The following is an 18,141-nucleotide window of genomic DNA, read 5'->3' on the forward strand; positions in this document are numbered from 1 at the left end:
AAACTAAAAGTGAAATTTTCCAGTTATTGAATTTTGTAAAGAAATACGGAGAAGCAGTAATAAATGAAGATGATATAACAGAAGTTTTTCATTGCGACGACAATGCCCCAATCATCACTCAATTAATGGATGGCGAAATCTGTAGAATGGTTCTAGATACAGAAAATACCGCTTCCGATAGTGAAGAAAGTGACAGAGAGGTTATTGAAAATGAAAAAATTTCGATTGACAAGTTAGCAATTACAGCAATTACAGGACTTGAACAGTGGAACTTTTCAACTGAACAAGAAATTATGTCTGTTTATAGAATTAAAGAGAAGGTATTAGCACAAAAAACGAAGCTACTTAAACAACTTACATTGAAAGAAATGTTTAATAATGTAAACAAATAAATATTAAGATTTCCTTTTGTAAATTTTGATACTCTTTACATCGTAATTGCTCTTTATTTCATAAATTACGGTTTCATATTTTTAATTGTATAATTTCTGTATGCCATCTTACCAGATTTGAATTCATGATCTATAATCCGGAAAAACCCCTAATCCGGAATCGCCAAAGTCCTGACGAGTCCGGATTATAAACTTTGTACTGTACTAGAAATTATGGTACTTTCTAATCATCTAGACCCCACTCAAAAAATCATGAACTCATTGCCAACCTTGGAAAGGAAAACCTTTTCATCTACTTTAGCCCAATGCATCCAATACTGCTACTTTTTTTTTTCCTTGCGATACATGTACACTTATCGGTTTTTGGACTTTGTTCTCCCCATGTCCACACCAATCCATTTTTTTTTTCTAAATCAGAGAACTTTGAAAAATAACATCACACACAATTCATGCACAAACACAGCATCAAAATCCTAAAATGAGAAGGGAAGAAAAAATGTATGATGTCTCTAAGCTACATTATATTCCATGTGCACACAATGCTAAGTCTGAAATTTCGCGAAAGATGATAAAAACTACAGCATGTTCTCTAGTGTTATGCTAAAATAATGAAATTTCCATAGAAAGTATCATAATCTGCAGTCACACTAGGAAAGGTGTCCAAAGAAGTTGGAAGCCGACTGGCAAAATGCTACACCCACATCTCAGTTGGCGCATTAGTGCTTCTGAGCGACAGTGTGAGTTGCCAAATAAATGTTTTTTGACAACATAGTGCATTGATTCATCAACACTTTTTGTGACCCTTCTGCAGGGAGGGGATAGTAAAAAAAACAAAAAAAAAAAAAAAAAAAAAAAAGAAGAAGAAGAAAAGAAAATAATATTTGAATTAGTTTTACACATAAATAAAACTTCCAGCTTATTACAAAACTGCTAAAAAATTATTACTTGAAATAATTGAATTTAATTTAGAACAAGAGTTAATACAAAAAATATATTCCACATTTTTTATTTATTACAAACTTCGGTACTCTCTGATTAACCACCCAGCCCTAACAAGAATCACCAGACAAAGAAGCGCTATGCTGCCAAAGAAAGCAACCCAGAACTTTATTAAAATGTATTTATCTGGCAACATATGAATGATTGTGTGCACATAATATCAGCATGTGAGGCACGCAGCTGCAGTTTCAAAATTCAAAGGACATCTTCTGGTTTCTGCTTGTTGTGGTTAGTGTGTAATTTTGTTTTTTTCATGTAATGAATTGTATAGTCACTGTGGAGTTTGTCTGCTAATGAAAAAGAAAGTACTGCCTTTTTTCAGAAATATTGTGTTTTGCCGAGTAATAAAGAATGTAGGGGGGAAGGAAAATGTTTTATTATGTTATTATTATTGTGCCAAAAAAATTTTTATTTTGTATATTTGTTGGTGTTTTGTATAATTTTCAGTGTTTCATTATCAATGTTTCTTATCGCTAATGTTTCCTTGTGGATGTTTCTTTATCAGCTTTTCTTAGATGACTGTGATGATACCTTTTCACGAATAAGTGCTCTGGTTTATTTTTGTGTTGATAGCTTTTCCTTCAATTCTCTGATTTTTTTTCAGGTAAAAACAGGTCGATATGTACATGGACCCCAGTATCCAGTTACTCTGTAATGCTGAGAATTCTGCAATCACTCTGAATGTCCGTTTCACTTTTCGGACTCTTGCCACCAAATATTATCGCCCTGTATTATATTTGAAGAAATCAAGTAATGAATAATCTGAATAAATGTATGTATGTTTCTCGCATTGTGATAAAACAACGGTACCTAGAGCCATCAAATTTTGAATGATGTAATCCTACTGCGAATATGGGCATCTAGAAGCCCAAATTTGAAATTTGTTTTATTATCGATTTCATATTTTGTAACACTTTAATGAATTTTTGATTAACAAACTCAACGATTTCAAAGCGAGCAATGGCAATGTTGTAGAGAAAAAATATTTTTATCTCCGCATGAGAGTGTGTATCAGAAATTCTAAAGATATGCTCAATTTAAAATTATTTTGTGATATTGCTCTTGAACTGAATTTTATGGTTTAAGTGCGAAGAACATGATATTTAATAAATAAAGGTAACACACAAATGTTAAAAAAAAAAAAGTCCCCTTGGACGTAATTTAAAATCTGAAACTTTAGAATTTCTCCCCCTTCCTTTTTTTAAGTTAAAACAGATCACTGTACACATCGGCAGAAGACTGAAAAAAAAAATGTAAAGTGTTTTACTATGAAAGTTTGTTGCATTTTTAATTTTGTTAATTTTTGTTGTTTCATGTAATTTTCAGCATTTCACTACGGATTTTAATTTCATTAATTCATTGTTGTTTAATGCAATTTTCAGTGTGCCACCATTTTTTAAAATGGTTACTGTGTTTCATGTATTAGACTAGCAAAAAATTAGCCACCAATGACTCACGGCTTTACAAGATGGTTTGGTGGTTAATCAGAGCTTACTCAAATTTGTAGCCAAAACAATAAAAACAAATTAAATTTGAAAAGAAAAATTCAGCTTAACATTACATAATAAATTTACTAAGAAATACTGCTGGCTAATTTATATTTTAGAGTACCCCTTGGATTATCACCAAAGTTGTTGCTTCGTTTATGGTAACTTGAGCAGCTGAATGTTATGGAAACCCTATTATGATGTGATTGGTTGCAATGTGTAATTGTGGTGACTTTGACAGTTGGGAAAATATTTTTAAGGGCTTATTTATGTGTTGGATGTTGGTTACGAAGTATGTTGCTTATCTGGTGTTATACACCATTATGCCTGCTGGTGGTATGATTAACCTGTAGTTTCTGTACACTTTGGAACTAATGGGAAAGAAAACATTGATTGACTGGCGTGTAAAATGAAGGTTTAAATGGCCCTGAAAGGGTACCCTGAAATATATTTTTACCATACCGCTCACCTCCAGATCAAACATATTGAGCACCACAAGATTCCCATCACATAGAAGTAAGATCCGATTTAAAGCAGATAAAGCTCTCAGTACAGTAATAGGTTTTTTCTGTAAATAAAAAAAAAAAAAAAAAAAAATATGTACGTATGAAGTTGTAGTACATTTAGAAAATTAAAACATAGAAAGGTGAATAAATAGGAGAAATGACATAAATTTAGGTAGAAAAAATACTCACATAGTCAAAATATTTCTGGTTTTGTTTTGTTGGTTCAAATATTACAGTTCCTTCGATGTGATGTTTTTCTTCCAAAATGTAATGAATAATAAAACTAAAAGAAAAAATAAGGTAAAAATTCAATACGCATACACATACAAAACTGTCTGAAATATACAAATTAAATTCTATAAATTCATTAATGAAATAAACAGTACTATAAACATGCCTACGATCATTTATCTAAATGACATCATAGATAATCAAAGAAGTAATGCTAAATTTTGATAAAGACATTTTAACCCAGACATTACATATTACAGTCAAAAGTCGTTAATCCGGACTCGTCGGGACTTCGGCGATTCCGGATTATCGATTTTTCCAGATTATAGATCATCAGTTTAAATCTCGTAATATGGCATGCAGAAATTCTAAAATTAAAAATATGAAATCGTAATTTATGAAATAAAGAACAATTATGATCTAAAGGGTATCAAAATTTACAAAAAAAAAAAAGCTTAATATTTTATTTGTTTAATTTATTAAACATTTCTGTCAATGTAAGTTGTTTAAGTTGCTTCGTTTTATGTGATCATACTTTCTCTTTAATTCTATAAACAGACATAATTTCTTGTTCAGTTACAAAGTTCTGCTGTTCAAGGTCCCGTTAATTGCTGTGCCGAGAATACCGATTAATAACTTGTCAATCGAAATTTTTTCGTTTTCACTAACCTCTCTGTCACATTCGTCATGTCTTTATCCATTTTTTCAGCAACTCCACTTTTTGTTTGTTGGACATCGAAACATACTTTCGTTTTGTAGATCCTTTGGAAGTTCCAGCATCAGAAATTCTATTTGTCATATTTGACATAATCGAAAGTTCAAGTTTACTTTTATAAAATTACTCTTACAGTCTGCAAAAAATAATAAGCGGGATCCAATTCGAAGATTAAGGAACAATGCATTCATTAACATTAACTGAAATAGATAATTAGATAATTTTAGCTTACACCGTCCGTTATACATTAAACGCGCAGGCGAAAAGGTATTCTGCACTTGCGCACACGCATATGCACAGTAGTCAAGGTCTTACGCACACGCGTAAAACGCATGTGCGCATGTGCCAATGCGGCGCATGCGCAGAAAGTTTTTAGCTTTGAGGTCCGGATTATAGATCATTCCGGATTATGGGTGTCCGAATTAACGACTTTTGACTGTACAGTACAAAGTCTTTAATCCGGACTCGCCGGGACTTCGGCGATTCCGGATTAGGGATTTTTCCAGATTATACATTATCAATTTAAATCTGGTAAAATGGCATGCAGAAAATATAAAATTAAAAATATGAAACCGTAATTTATGAAATAAAGAGCAGGTATAATCTAAAGGGTATCAAAATTTACAAAAAAAAAAAAAAGCTTAATATTTATTTCTTTATTTTATTAAACATTTCTTTCAATGTAAGTTGTTCAAGTTGCTTCGTTTTCTGTGATAATACTTTCTCTTTAATTCTATAAACAGACATAATTTCTTGTTCAGTTACAAAGTTCTGTTGTTCAAGTCCCGTAATTGTTGTGTCGAGAATACCGACTAACTTGCCAATCGAAATTTTTTCGTTTTCAGTAACCTCTCTTTCACTTTCTTCACTATCGGAAGCAGTATTTTCTGGATCTAGAACCATACTACAGATTCCGCCATCCGTTAATTGATAGATGATTGGGGCATTGTCATCATAATGAAAAATATCATCTTCATTTATTACCGCTTCTCCACATTTTTTTACAAGATCCAATAACTGGAAAATTTCACCTTTGGTAAGATCCGATTTAAAGCAGATAAAGCTCTCAGTACAGTAATAGGTTTTTTCTGTAAAAAAAAAAAAAAAAAAAAAATGTACGTATGAAGTTGTAGTACATTTAGAAAATTAAAACATAGAAAGGTGTCCGAAAACCTTCAAATCCGCAGCTATCATCTTCATCGTCCTCACCATTAAATATGGTAGCTGGCCATAAATTATGCCAAGCATTTTTTAACATATCTGGAGATACACATCCTCCCATGATCTTGCGATGCTCCACACAGCAGATTTTATGCTAAAAAATTTCAAAATGTCTCGAATAGTCTTGCCACTGTTCAAGAAATTTAACAGAGATTTTAAAAATGCTACTTTATATTTGCATTTCAGCGTGTGCACTATTCCCATATCCATAGGCTGAATGATACACGTACAATTTGGAGGGAAGAATAATAGGGATACATTATCTTTCACTAAAACTATAAGTGATGTATGCACTGAACAGTTATCAACAATCAGGACTATTTTTGAGTCATCAGGTAAAACAACCGAATTCAAATGTCGCCGAGCCTCGGGTATAAAATGATTTTCATACCAATCATTCATCAACTATTGTCATCCATGCTATTTTATTTGCGCTATATATAATGGGGAACATCGTTACTCCTTTAAATGCTCGATGTCGTGCATGTTTTCTGATTATGAAAAGTTGGCACTTGTGCGTTCCTGCAGCATTTGCACACGCTAAAATTGTTAGTCTCGCTTTGGAATCTTTGACACCAGTTGGAGCCTTTTCTGTAGAGGTTGCCAAGGTATTTCACGGTACATTTTATAAGAAAGGATCAGTTTCATCAGCGTTGTAAATTTGTTCTGGAGGTAATTGTTCACTAGTAATGAGTTCAATGAATTCATCTGTAAATTTTTCAGCAGCTTCAGTATTAGCTGAAGCTTTTTCAGCTGGAATTTTTAATTGTCTTATACCATGGCGATTTTTAAATTTGATAAACTAACCTGTCGAATATGTGCACTCTCTGTTTTGGCTTGAGCCATTAGCATTGGACCCATCAATGGAACCCTCTGTCTGACCTATTCAATCATCACTTTGTCCTGATTGTCACTTTTAGCATAACGAACCCTTTTTCTGTTATTCATTGCAGGTGGGGTGTTGGAATCCACAAAAATTTCAAAAAGTTCCTTTTTCTTTTTGCTTATGTCATATACAGTTGATTTTCCAATGTTATACTCCTCGCATAATTTTGAGACAGATATGCCTTTATCCATTTTTTGCAGCAATTCCACTTTTTGTTTGATGGACATCAAAACATGCTTTCGCTTTGTAGATCCTTTGGCAGATCCAGAATCGGAAACTCTTTTTGACATAATCCGGATTGGGAAAAACCCAATGCGGAATCGCCTAAATCCCGACGAGTCCGGATTACGGACTTTGTACTGTAGTATTAAATGAATAGCAAACATTTTATTATTTACATCAGGTATTAGATTTGCAATTACAATTTTTAAAAAAACCATAGAAAATTGTTAGTTCAGCTGAAAATTTTCAAATTGATATTTATCATATAATTAATTTACTCAGCTATTTATTTAGAAAATTTATACATGAATAGTTTAGCAAAGTTTTTCACCCCCCCTTTCAATAAATTTTAAGAAAATTTTTAAATTATATTGAATTTTCAATTTTATTTATTCTAGCATTACTTAATTATACATTTAATATTTATTTTTATACAATAAATATTGGATGTACAAATAAGTTTATCATTTTTTTCCAGCTTTAAAGCTTTATTCAGAGAAATTGGAAAAATTTTTTTATACTAAGTACTGCCATTATTAGCTTCCCCTTTTCTCTTATCTCTCATGTAGCATACGATTGTGTGTTTAAAATATTCCTAATCTTTTCGAGCAATCCAAGAACTGACCCAATTTTTGGCTTCTTTTATGAAGTGAAGTGCAGCTTGGATAAGTTATAAGTCATATACCAAAACAAGTGGAAATCCTAAGAAGGAATGTCTGGTGAATACGGCAGGTAGGGTAGGACATCCCATTGAAGCGCCTCCAAAGTTCCCTTGACAACTTTTGCAGCATGTAGGCTAGCATTGTCCTGCTGAAAAATCACTTTGTCATGTCTTTTGGCATACTGAACGTGTCTGAGCTTCAATACTCGACACAGTTGCATCAAACGTTGTTTGTAACATTCCCCAGTGATGGTTTCATAAGGCTCATAATAGATCACTACAAGCTGATCCCACCAGATGCATAGCATAGGCTTCTTGCCATGAGTATTCAGTTTGGCTGTTAAAGATTTTTTTTTTTTTTTTTTTTTTTTTTTTTAATGCATGGCCGGGCTTACCCCATTTCTTGTTCCCTTTTTGTCCTATGTCACGATTCGATGCAAAAACCCCTTTCGATTTTGCCTTTGGAGCAGTTGTTCGCACATGAAAAAAATGCCGTTTGACATCTCTTGGCTTGAGTTCATAAGGAACCTAATTTCCTTGTTTTTGCACCAACCAATATTTATTTTTATACAATAAATATTGGATGTACAAATAAGTTTATCATTTTTTTCCAGCTTTAAAGCTTTATTCAGAGAAATTGGAAAAATTTTTTTATACTAAGTACTGCCATTATTAGCTTCCCCTTTTCTCTTATCTCTCATGTAGCATACGATTGTGTGTTTAAAATATTCCTAATCTTTTCGAGCAATCCAAGAACTGACCCAATTTTTGGCTTCTTTTATGAAGTGAAGTGCAGCTTGGATAAGTTATAAGTCATATACCGAAACAAGTGGAAATCCTAAAAAGGAATGTCTGGTGAATACGGCAGGTAGGGTAGGACATCCCATTGAAGCGCCTCCAAAATTCCCTTGACAACTTTTGCAGCATGTAGGCTAGCGTTGTCCTGCTGAAAAATCACTTTGTCATGTCTTTTGGCATACTGAACGTGTCTGAGCTTCAATACTCGACTCAGTTGCATCAAACGTTGTTTGTAACATTCCCCAGTGATGGTTTCATAAGGCTCATAATAGATCACTACAAGCTGATCCCACCAGATGCATAGCATAGGCTTCTTGCCATGAGTATTCAGTTTGGCTGTTAAAGATTTTTTTTTTTTTTTTTTTTTTTTTTTAATGCATGGCCGGGCTTACCCCATTTCTTGTTCCCTTTTTGTCCTATGTCACGATTCGATGCAAAAACCCCTTTCGATTTTGCCTTTGGAGCAGTTGTTCGCACATGAAAAAAATGCCGTTTGACATCTCTTGGCTTGAGTTCATAAGGAACCTAATTTCCTTGTTTTTGCACCAACCAATATTTATTTTTATACAATAAATATTGGATGTACAAATAAGTTTATCATTTTTTTCCAGCTTTAAAGCTTTATTCAGAGAAATTGGAAAAATTTTTTTATACTAAGTACTGCCATTATTAGCTTCCCCTTTTCTCTTATCTCTCATGTAGCATACGATTGTGTGTTTAAAATATTCCTAATCTTTTCGAGCAATCCAAGAACTGACCCAATTTTTGGCTTCTTTTATGAAGTGAAGTGCAGCTTGGATAAGTTATAAGTCATATACCGAAACAAGTGGAAATCCTAAAAAGGAATGTCTGGTGAATACGGCAGGTAGGGTAGGACATCCCATTGAAGCGCCTCCAAAATTCCCTTGACAACTTTTGCAGCATGTAGGCTAGCGTTGTCCTGCTGAAAAATCACTTTGTCATGTCTTTTGGCATACTGAACGTGTCTGAGCTTCAATACTCGACTCAGTTGCATCAAACGTTGTTTGTAACATTCCCCAGTGATGGTTTCATAAGGCTCATAATAGATCACTACAAGCTGATCCCACCAGATGCATAGCATAGGCTTCTTGCCATGAGTATTCAGTTTGGCTGTTAAAGATTTTTTTTTTTTTTTTTTTTATGCATGGCCGGGCTTACCCCATTTCTTGTTCCCTTTTTGTCCCATGTCACGATTCGATGCAAAAACCCCTTTCGATTTTGCCTTTGGAGCAGTTGTTCGCACATGAAAAAAATGCCGTTTGACATCTCTTGGCTTGAGTTCATAAGGAACCTAATTTCCTTGTTTTTGCACCAAACTCATGGTCTTGAGATGCTTTGAAATTGCTTTTTGATTAACTCCCAAGGTTTGGGGAAGCTCCTCAAGGTGAATGAATGAAGCATGAATCTTAAAGTCCAATAACCTCTCCAACTCAGCATCTTCAAACTTCATGGGTCACATGTTTTTACTGATGGAGCATGTTCCCCATATGCTTCACACAGCAATCGATGTCCAAGAGCTACACTTTTCTTCATATTAAAACAAAAAAAAAAGCGCATCCAACAAGTTTTGCTTTGTTGGTACAAAGGCTGACATGAGTTGAGCAAAAAGAAAGTTTATAGTTTACACTTCGAAATGAAACGGACTGATTTTTAGACGGAAATGCTGGCACTTTAACACAATTATAGTTACAAGATTGTCTGATAGGATTTTATACCAGTAATGCCATCTTAGTAAATCCCTCAAAACTTATTTGTACACCCAATAACAAAAATTTTAATATTTAGAAAAAGAATATTTAATAAAACCTAACATCAATTAAAATTTGAAAATTTCAAAAACTCAGTCACCCGGCAATCAACCTACAAAAGATGATTAATGACTCCAGAACTAAAAAAAAAAAAAAAACACAGAACCAGAACTAAAAAAAAACACTATATTTTTCAGATTTAACCGTCCTAAATTCATAATTCAAGCAAAATCACAAACCATTCTTGAGTTCCAACAAATAGATTCTTCCCACAACTTTCCAAGCATTCTATCTGTAAAATATGCAGACATACTTATGCATAACACAAAGTAGAGAAATATATTATCATAAACATAATGTCTGTGAAACTACAAAACTTATTTCATGCTTCCTAATCATTAAAGCACCATTATTTAAACAAAGCCAAGTTAAATGGCAAGTTTTAATGAAAAAAAATTTAAGAACTTGAATAACAAACATGTTTACTTCACACATACGTTTTGTGGATCAATACTTCCAAGCTGGCTTTAAAATACAGCATCAAAAACATTTTCTCTTTCTTCCCTAAGGACTTCCACCAGGCAACTCCTAAACTTGCAGTTTTAAATCTGTTAGACCTGCTGTCAACGGACTATGCCAAAGTGGAAATTTTACTCAGAGCTCTGTTTATGATGAGCAGAGACTTATCAAGTCATTATGATTAGAGTTGCTGGCCGTAAAGTGATGGTTTAAAACATATGTTAACATTTTTAAATAACAGCATCCATAACAATATGGAAGTATAATTTATTTTGGTTTTATATAAGAACACAAAAAACAAATGCATAATTTTTATATCCCTACCCTAACTTATTACAGCAACTTTCTGAGTCTTGCGTTAGTTGGATATTTCTATCATGTATTATTATATTAATGTTTCACATATATTGACTTCATCTATACCAAAACAAGTGGAACTACATAAATATGTAACATAAAAAATACTTAATTCATATTTATTTACAATTTTCCATAGGTATGCACAATGCACAATTTTCATATTTCATTAAATTATACTGATATTTATTTTAAAATCGGCATGAATAACTTATCTGATTATCAGCACCCTACAAATAGTTGCTAATTCATTGGCAACTATGTTAATTGGCTACTTCTATCGCTCACAGATATTGTTTTGTTCATAAATAATAAAAAGATGAATTTTCCTAGAAATAAGAAATTCTATTGTGAGGAAAGAGTCTAGTTGGCAAATTAGGGGGTAAAAAAACAGATAAGGAGTGAAATGATGAGGTTAAATATAAAGTGGGTACTCTTCTGTTATCAGGATTGGATTCAGAAAGAAAATTCAGAAAACTTTGTACATGCATTTACTTATGGATGGATGTAAACATATATGCATATATTTTAAATGCACACACATACTTAAGAAATACCTGAAAAACTTTTAACTGAAATTCCAACTCTTAATCATAAAAAGGACTTGTTGACATAATAAATGAGGTCATGTATACTGCACACAAAAAAACAATGGGACAGTTCTATATATCTCCTGTTCTACTGGGCCCGTTGACGAAATTCAAATTGAGTTTTCCATGTCTTGAAAGAGCAACTTAGGATATATATTAGATTTATATATAACTTTGTTTAAAATAGGTATTTAAACACAAAATCAGACTTATTCTGAAATAACATACCAATTTTTTTCCATATTTCGATTCTATGACTCATTATACCTAGATATTAAATTTTGTAATTTTTGGTGTGAAATTTAAAAATTTATCATGGCGAATTTTTTTAGTTGCACCAAAAATAAGTCACTTGGAGAAATTCTTAATTTATAGCAAACCATCTTCCCTTTCTCTTTTCTTCATTGTCCACAAGCAGAAATAAAGTCATTGTTCATACTTTCAAATAATTTTAACAAAGTGCGTAAACCACATTTTCTTTATTATTGCTTATAAAGAATACAGCAAATTTCAAAACATGCCAAAATGTAAATTCACGTATATTTTAAGAAATTTTGAATAAAACATTAATTTTTGCAGGTATGCTTGGCATCTACTTTAAGATGATGCGAAATTTGGCTAATCTTTAGAATATGGTAACAGGTAGTTTGGAGACATTTTGGTAAGGCAATAAAGGTTACTAGCTAGGTTTAGCAGTGTACATGGATAAAGTCAAGAGTGTGCGCAATGTTATTTTTGTGCAATTCTGGGATTTTTTTTTAAGTGAAAATAGGTCGACGTGTACATGGATACCGTGTATGTGCAATTCTTAAAAATGCAGCAAGCAGTTTGCAATTCTGCACCTTCTCCCAATTTCACACCTAATCTTCGTCATGATTAAGCACTTTTGTTCCATAAAAGTTCTAGCATAAGCGTAATTCGGCTAGCAGATTGTTGCAAAAAAATTGTTGAGTAAAAAAAAAAAAAAAAATGCCTTTACTCTATGAAAACAAAATGGCGTCCAAACAAAAACTAACAGGTTGCGGTTGCAGGGTTGGTCGCCAAATTTTCGCCAAAAAATCGCCAAGTTACCATAATCCAAAGATTAACCCGAAATTTTTATAGGTTATAATTCAAAATTTTTTAAAAAAATTTAAAATATGAAAGGAAGAATCGAATAAACTTTTACAAAACTTTTCGTAAAAATTTGTAAAAATAACGACTAAACTATAATTTGAATCACAGAATCAAAATATGGAAAAAAAATTGTCACGTCATTTCAGAAAAATGTCAGATTTTTTGTCAAAATACCTGTATTAATTAGAACAACGCTATATATAAATCTAATACATATCCTAAGTTGTGCTAGACAAGAGTTATATAACTGTCCCCCTTTTTTTTTTTTGCACAGTGTGCATATATAAATATGCATGTAAGTTAAAGTGACCAGATTTCTGTCACGGAAAAAACAATTTTGTCGACAAAAAAAAATTTTAAAAACCTCTATTTGAAGCATAATCATATTACATCCAATGATTAACATAATATATTTAGTTTCTTTATTTACTCCCAGTTAGTCAAATATTGTACAGGGCTCTCAGCCAACTTCGGCTTGACCACAGTTAATGCCAGAAGTGGTATACTACCACTATTTACAATATTTGACTAACTGGGAGTAAATAAAGAAACTAAATATATTATTTATTATTATTTAAGTCACCTTTATATTATTTATTATTATTTAAGTTTATTATTTAATATTATTATTTAATATTTATTATTATTTAATATTATTTATTATTATTTAAGTCACCTTTGACTTCTATGACGGGACTGACCTCTGGGATTCGAACACAGGCCCTTTGGTATCGCAGTTGGCTCTCCTAACTACTAAACCACCTGGGCGGCTTAATTCCGAATGTAGTTAGTTACATTCAGAAATGGCTGCCTTAGAATATTATATTATGTAATATTCAATACCAACATTTATAATGTTCTTGGAAATATCATCATTTTTAGATGTGATAATCCAAGGAAATCGTCACCATCAGTTTTACTGTATTTATTATCTACTCACATGTCCTATTGCTGTATTTGTTCATAACAAGTTCAGCTTAGTTACTTTTGAATTTGTAAAATAAATTAATGTTATATATTTCAAAAACACAAGATTGTTAAAAAAGTTGGAAAATTTCCTGTTTGTTTTACTCGATTTCAGTTTTGGACTTAGACAACTGTTTACTTTTACAGTTGTTACACATCTTTCTAAATATAATATTTCATGAAATAATTTTTATCAGATCTTCAATGAAACAGTTTCTTGAAAAATTTTAATTTCCTGCACTATTTTTTACAATGGTAACCTATTTAAAATTCTATAAATTATTTAATGGCATTGCATATTCTCTAAGTATGAAACACTGTTGAAGAACAGAAATTCAAAAAATTCTTTTAGAACTATTCTTTTTGTAGACTTAGCGAGTTTTCAAAATACTTATATACAAACATACAAAAATTTAGAATGCATTTATTTTACTATTAAACATACCCAGAGAAATATTTCCAAGATCACAAAGCGTGACACTAATAAAAGTCCTGTCATCTGTTTATGAAAAATCTAGGAATGTTTACAAGATATACAATATCTTATAAAACATTTCCTGAAGTGCGATGTTGCTTTTAAATTCAGGATATCTGGTCACTTTAATTTAAGTTTTATATATGTTGGTTCATAGTCAATTTCTATAAAACTTCCAAGACAATCTGAATTTAATTTCTTTAACGAACAGTTTTAAAGAATTCAATAAGTATGATTTTAGAAGCTAACTTTCAATTTTGAACAAATAAGCATATTCCAATAAATTAATCGCGGCATAGTTATAGACAGTATTCAATAAACGCTTTTTTAAACAACTTAATTATAGGTTTTAAGTTAAACAATAAAGTACCAGTTATTCACAATATAAATACATCAGGAAAAGCAAAACTGATAACTTAATGTACCACTGTTTTGACTTTCTCAGACCAACAAACTCTCTCTATTGCAGGAACTAAGTCAAACGCTTTGATACTCATCTTTCTAAAGCATTTCTCTCAAAATAATTATGTTTAGTATTTTAAATAACAATTATGATATAAAGCATTTTGGGTAACTATTTTCTTCAATCAAAATTCTTAGAATAAATTATATTGCAGAGGGAAAGATTTCGGTATTTCAAACTGCATTTATTTACAAACATCTTCCGCAACGTCGGCCCGTTACACTTCACAAACACCTCCCTCTGAGCAAAGAATCTCTACGGAGAAGAATGAAAGCTTCCATAGACGCAATGTAAACCTGTTTCGCCTCTGCGCCGCTGTACCGAGTGAAACACCAGCGCAGGGTGAAATTTAAACAGCGCAGTTCGAGGAGATAATAAATTTTTTCTTTGAAATAACTCAAAATGTTTTATTTTCATACATTTCTGGAGTTTTATGAGAAAAAGGATGTTAGTTGGAATTATGGGCGAATTATAGAAATCCTGTCCAATTTTTACTTTCAATTTAAACAGCGAGCCATACGAAGACAAAATTTAAATGAAATAAATTTCTTAATTAATTTCTTCTGTAAACTTAAAAAGGGGAAAAAACACATGCCATACAAAACGTAATAAATTTTTATGAATCCATAGTTAAAATTTTACAGTGAAATTTTAAAAGCAAAATTTGCAATAACTAACTGAAACAGAAAAAAATATTTAAAGAAAATTAAAGGCACCCCTAAATAAATTGAAAACACTGAAATACATTATAATTATCCGACAACAACTTTAAAAACAAATTACCATGAAAACGTTTAGACAATTATTTTGAATAACCATTATGAAAATCAAGAGCAAAGTTTTCACCCAATAGTCAAAACCATTTCACTTACAGCATTACATTTAAAAAGTCTTTAAAAGAATTTCACATAGCTAAAACCAAGTACCTCTGACTACAACAACAAAGAACGTTCTATTCTAACTTCCTTGGATTCTTTGCTCTGAGAGCCGTTGTATCCAAGAGTTCTAACCTCCTTGGTTGTATCTCACTCCGCAGCCGTTACGACGCGCTCTTGCCGACGTCAAGCACAAGTACTTTTCTCATGCAAAACCCGAGTTTAGATCAAGGAAAAAATGCACTATCTTTAGGTCTGATTTCGCAATTTTTAAAATAAATAAATGGCGTTAAAAAAAAAACATGCATGTATCCTTCACATTACGTAAATTTTCTGTATGCGGCTTACACTTTTACAGGTTCATAATTTCATAATTTTACGCTCGGAAAAAAGAAGGGTGTTTTCGTTATCATATAAAATGCCGTACCAAGGAAAAATTCATTCAACTTTTGTTTTATCCAACGCTTGAGAAGTGCATGATGTGACTTGTGATAGAAACTTTAGGCAGAGCCGGATTTAATTTGATGAGACCCTAAGGTATTTGAGATATGGGAGCCCTTTATAAGTTTATTTTTATATTATATTATAATCTTGGGGGCCCCCAAGAAAGTGAAAGCCCTACTTTATAGCTTATGTAAAAATCCTGCACTGCCCGTAAAGCCAAATATCAGAATTAATTTATCTGTCTTGGTAAAAACGTACAACAGAAACCGACATTTTAATATAAACAGTAAAGAACATTACAGTATTTCAAATAACCTATTGTAACTCGAAAATTGGAGTAAGCAGAGATAGAAGCTGTAAGAATAGGCGTAGTGGAACATAATTGAATGTTTTTATATAATTATTAAGATTTTCTAATTGGCTACATAATTTTGCATACTTCTTTGCAGTTGCTTATCCAACGAAGACTTCATCCATGGCCAATAGATGGCGTCACCCCTGATCAACTTCACTGCTAAAGAATTTACACTTTTATTATAAGTGCGCAGGATTTTAAATTTTTATGGAATTTAACGAACTTTTCCAGGTCTTTAAGGGAATGATAAACATGTAGTGGTAAAGGCCTTCGGGTCGAACACCACTTAATTGTATGTTAACTTTGTGTAAGGCTATATGGCACCAACGAGTTGAGTTCAAAAAAGTCCGTTACAATTATGCGACTACAAACGCTGACGGTTTACGGAAGTTAGCGGGTCTCACGTGACTGGTGGCAACAATACGTCACAAACTATTTGTCTGGGTTACTATAATTGGCTGTTTTCCACTTTTTTATGTGAATTTCGAGAAGTTTAGTTTATAGAAAATCCTTAATATCATGATGTAAACAAACACCGATGGCAAAAAATTATTTGGTAACTACATCCATTACGTATTGATAAATGTTTCGACATGATTACATATAACTGCATTAATAACCAAATAAAACAAACTTAGATTACAAATGCGTTATGTAATGGAGCATGTAACTAAAACTTCAGAATTGTAGAATCCGGAAGATTTTTTTTTTCCGAGTTAGAAGTATAACAAAATACGAGCAGTGTTCTAATAATTTTTAAATCTTCATATTCTTTAATATTTCTGCTGTTTTTGATAACATGATCATAACATAACTGATGATCGTAACATCATTTAAAATAAAATCTAATTTAAAATAAAATCATTTAAAATAAAATCTAGTAATTCTGCTGAATACTGCTTTTCATGAAAGCACGAGAATATTTTAATGGGATTATTAAAGTATCTGTAATAAAGTGAATTGTGAAATAATGATATTTGTTCATTTTATAATTTAATAAATAAAAATTGTGAAAAAATTATATTTGTTCATTTTATAATTTAATAAATATTATGAAAAAGCTACGTACTTTTTAAAAAATCATTTGCACATATTTTTCATTATTGCATTTAAGTTTTATTCATTATTTGAATCAATATATATAAGAATATCAGAGAATCGTATACATTTTACGAGTAAAATATTATACGCAGTATGAATGGAGATATGTTACTGTAAGATCCTAAAGTCTGGTAAATCCTAGGTTTTACCAGTAAAACCTAGCTTTTTACCAAAGTAGCTTGTTAAAAGCTCGAAGTATGCTTTAATATGATTCCACTTCAGCCTTTGAGGTAAAACCGAGGAGTTACCAATGCCTTCTGGTAAAATCCTGAAACGAGGGATTTAAATCAACCTTGAATAAGCCTCCGCACACAAATTCCGTCATGACACTTTTCTGTTCCTGCCTCTCCTTATTTGCACCATTCGCAGTCTAACTTGGACATAATTTAAACAAATGTAAGCAGCTACGATCTAAAAAAGAAGAAGTTTGGGCGCAAGTGCAGAATCGCCCACTTATCGATGTTCACATTGACAAAGTCAAGGGAGTGCATAGTGCCGAGTTTGTGTAATTCTCTGATGTTATTTTAAGCAAAAATAGGTTGTTGTTTACATGGACACTGAGTTTGTGCAATTCTTAGACTTGTTATTTTCAAGTTGGCGATTTTGAGAAATGCGCTAAACAGGGGTGATTCTGCACTTTCCCTGAAGTTTGTTTCCATTTTTACATACTTTGCTTTTTTTATTTTGCTGATGGGAAATGAGTGATGTTATGCGGAAAAACATTATGACATTTTGTCTGAATTTGTAAAAAATAAGCCTGATAACTGCTTTTATTCAACAAGTGAGAAATATGTGATGGAGAAACAAACAGTTCATTACAGAAGGTTGAAATGCTGTCGTATTCTAATTGGAGGAAAGGACAAACTTATAATATCACTATTTGCAAAAATCCTATATTATGTTACAACTGATGAAGTCTTTAACACAGCACTCATATTGCAATTGGCCATGGTGAAGGAACTTGCATGATTAAAGAACTGAATCGTAAGTACA

General features: G+C 32.0%; 1 protein-coding gene across 3 annotated transcripts in view; it reads right to left on the reverse strand.

Annotated features, from left to right (window-relative positions):
- LOC118198788 (transforming growth factor-beta receptor-associated protein 1-like) overlaps positions 1 to 14,656 on the reverse strand; it is a 214,021-nt gene extending 199,365 nt beyond the window's left edge. The window contains exons 1-4 of one of the 3 annotated variants that reach the window (XM_085814824.1): positions 14,336 to 14,656; positions 10,127 to 10,179; positions 3,574 to 3,667; positions 3,348 to 3,446 (exon numbers count right to left, since the gene is read on the reverse strand). In XM_085814824.1, coding sequence (XP_085670950.1) covers positions 3,348 to 3,446; positions 3,574 to 3,667; positions 10,127 to 10,179; positions 14,336 to 14,407 — 318 coding nt within the window. In that variant the 5' untranslated portion in view covers positions 14,408 to 14,656. Of the gene's footprint in view, positions 1 to 3,347; positions 3,447 to 3,573; positions 3,668 to 10,126; positions 10,180 to 13,880; positions 14,108 to 14,280 lie in introns of those variants that run through there. The other 2 variants (XM_085814826.1, XM_085814825.1) reach the window with 2 other exon arrangements.
- Between the last annotated feature and the right edge of the window lie 3,485 nt (positions 14,657 to 18,141).

The sequence above is a fragment of the Stegodyphus dumicola genome, chromosome 4 (genome assembly GCF_044657685.1).
Source record: "Stegodyphus dumicola isolate Sdum_Otavi_A_Nest chromosome 4, ASM4465768v1".
Taxonomy (NCBI): Eukaryota; Metazoa; Arthropoda; class Arachnida; order Araneae; family Eresidae; genus Stegodyphus; species Stegodyphus dumicola.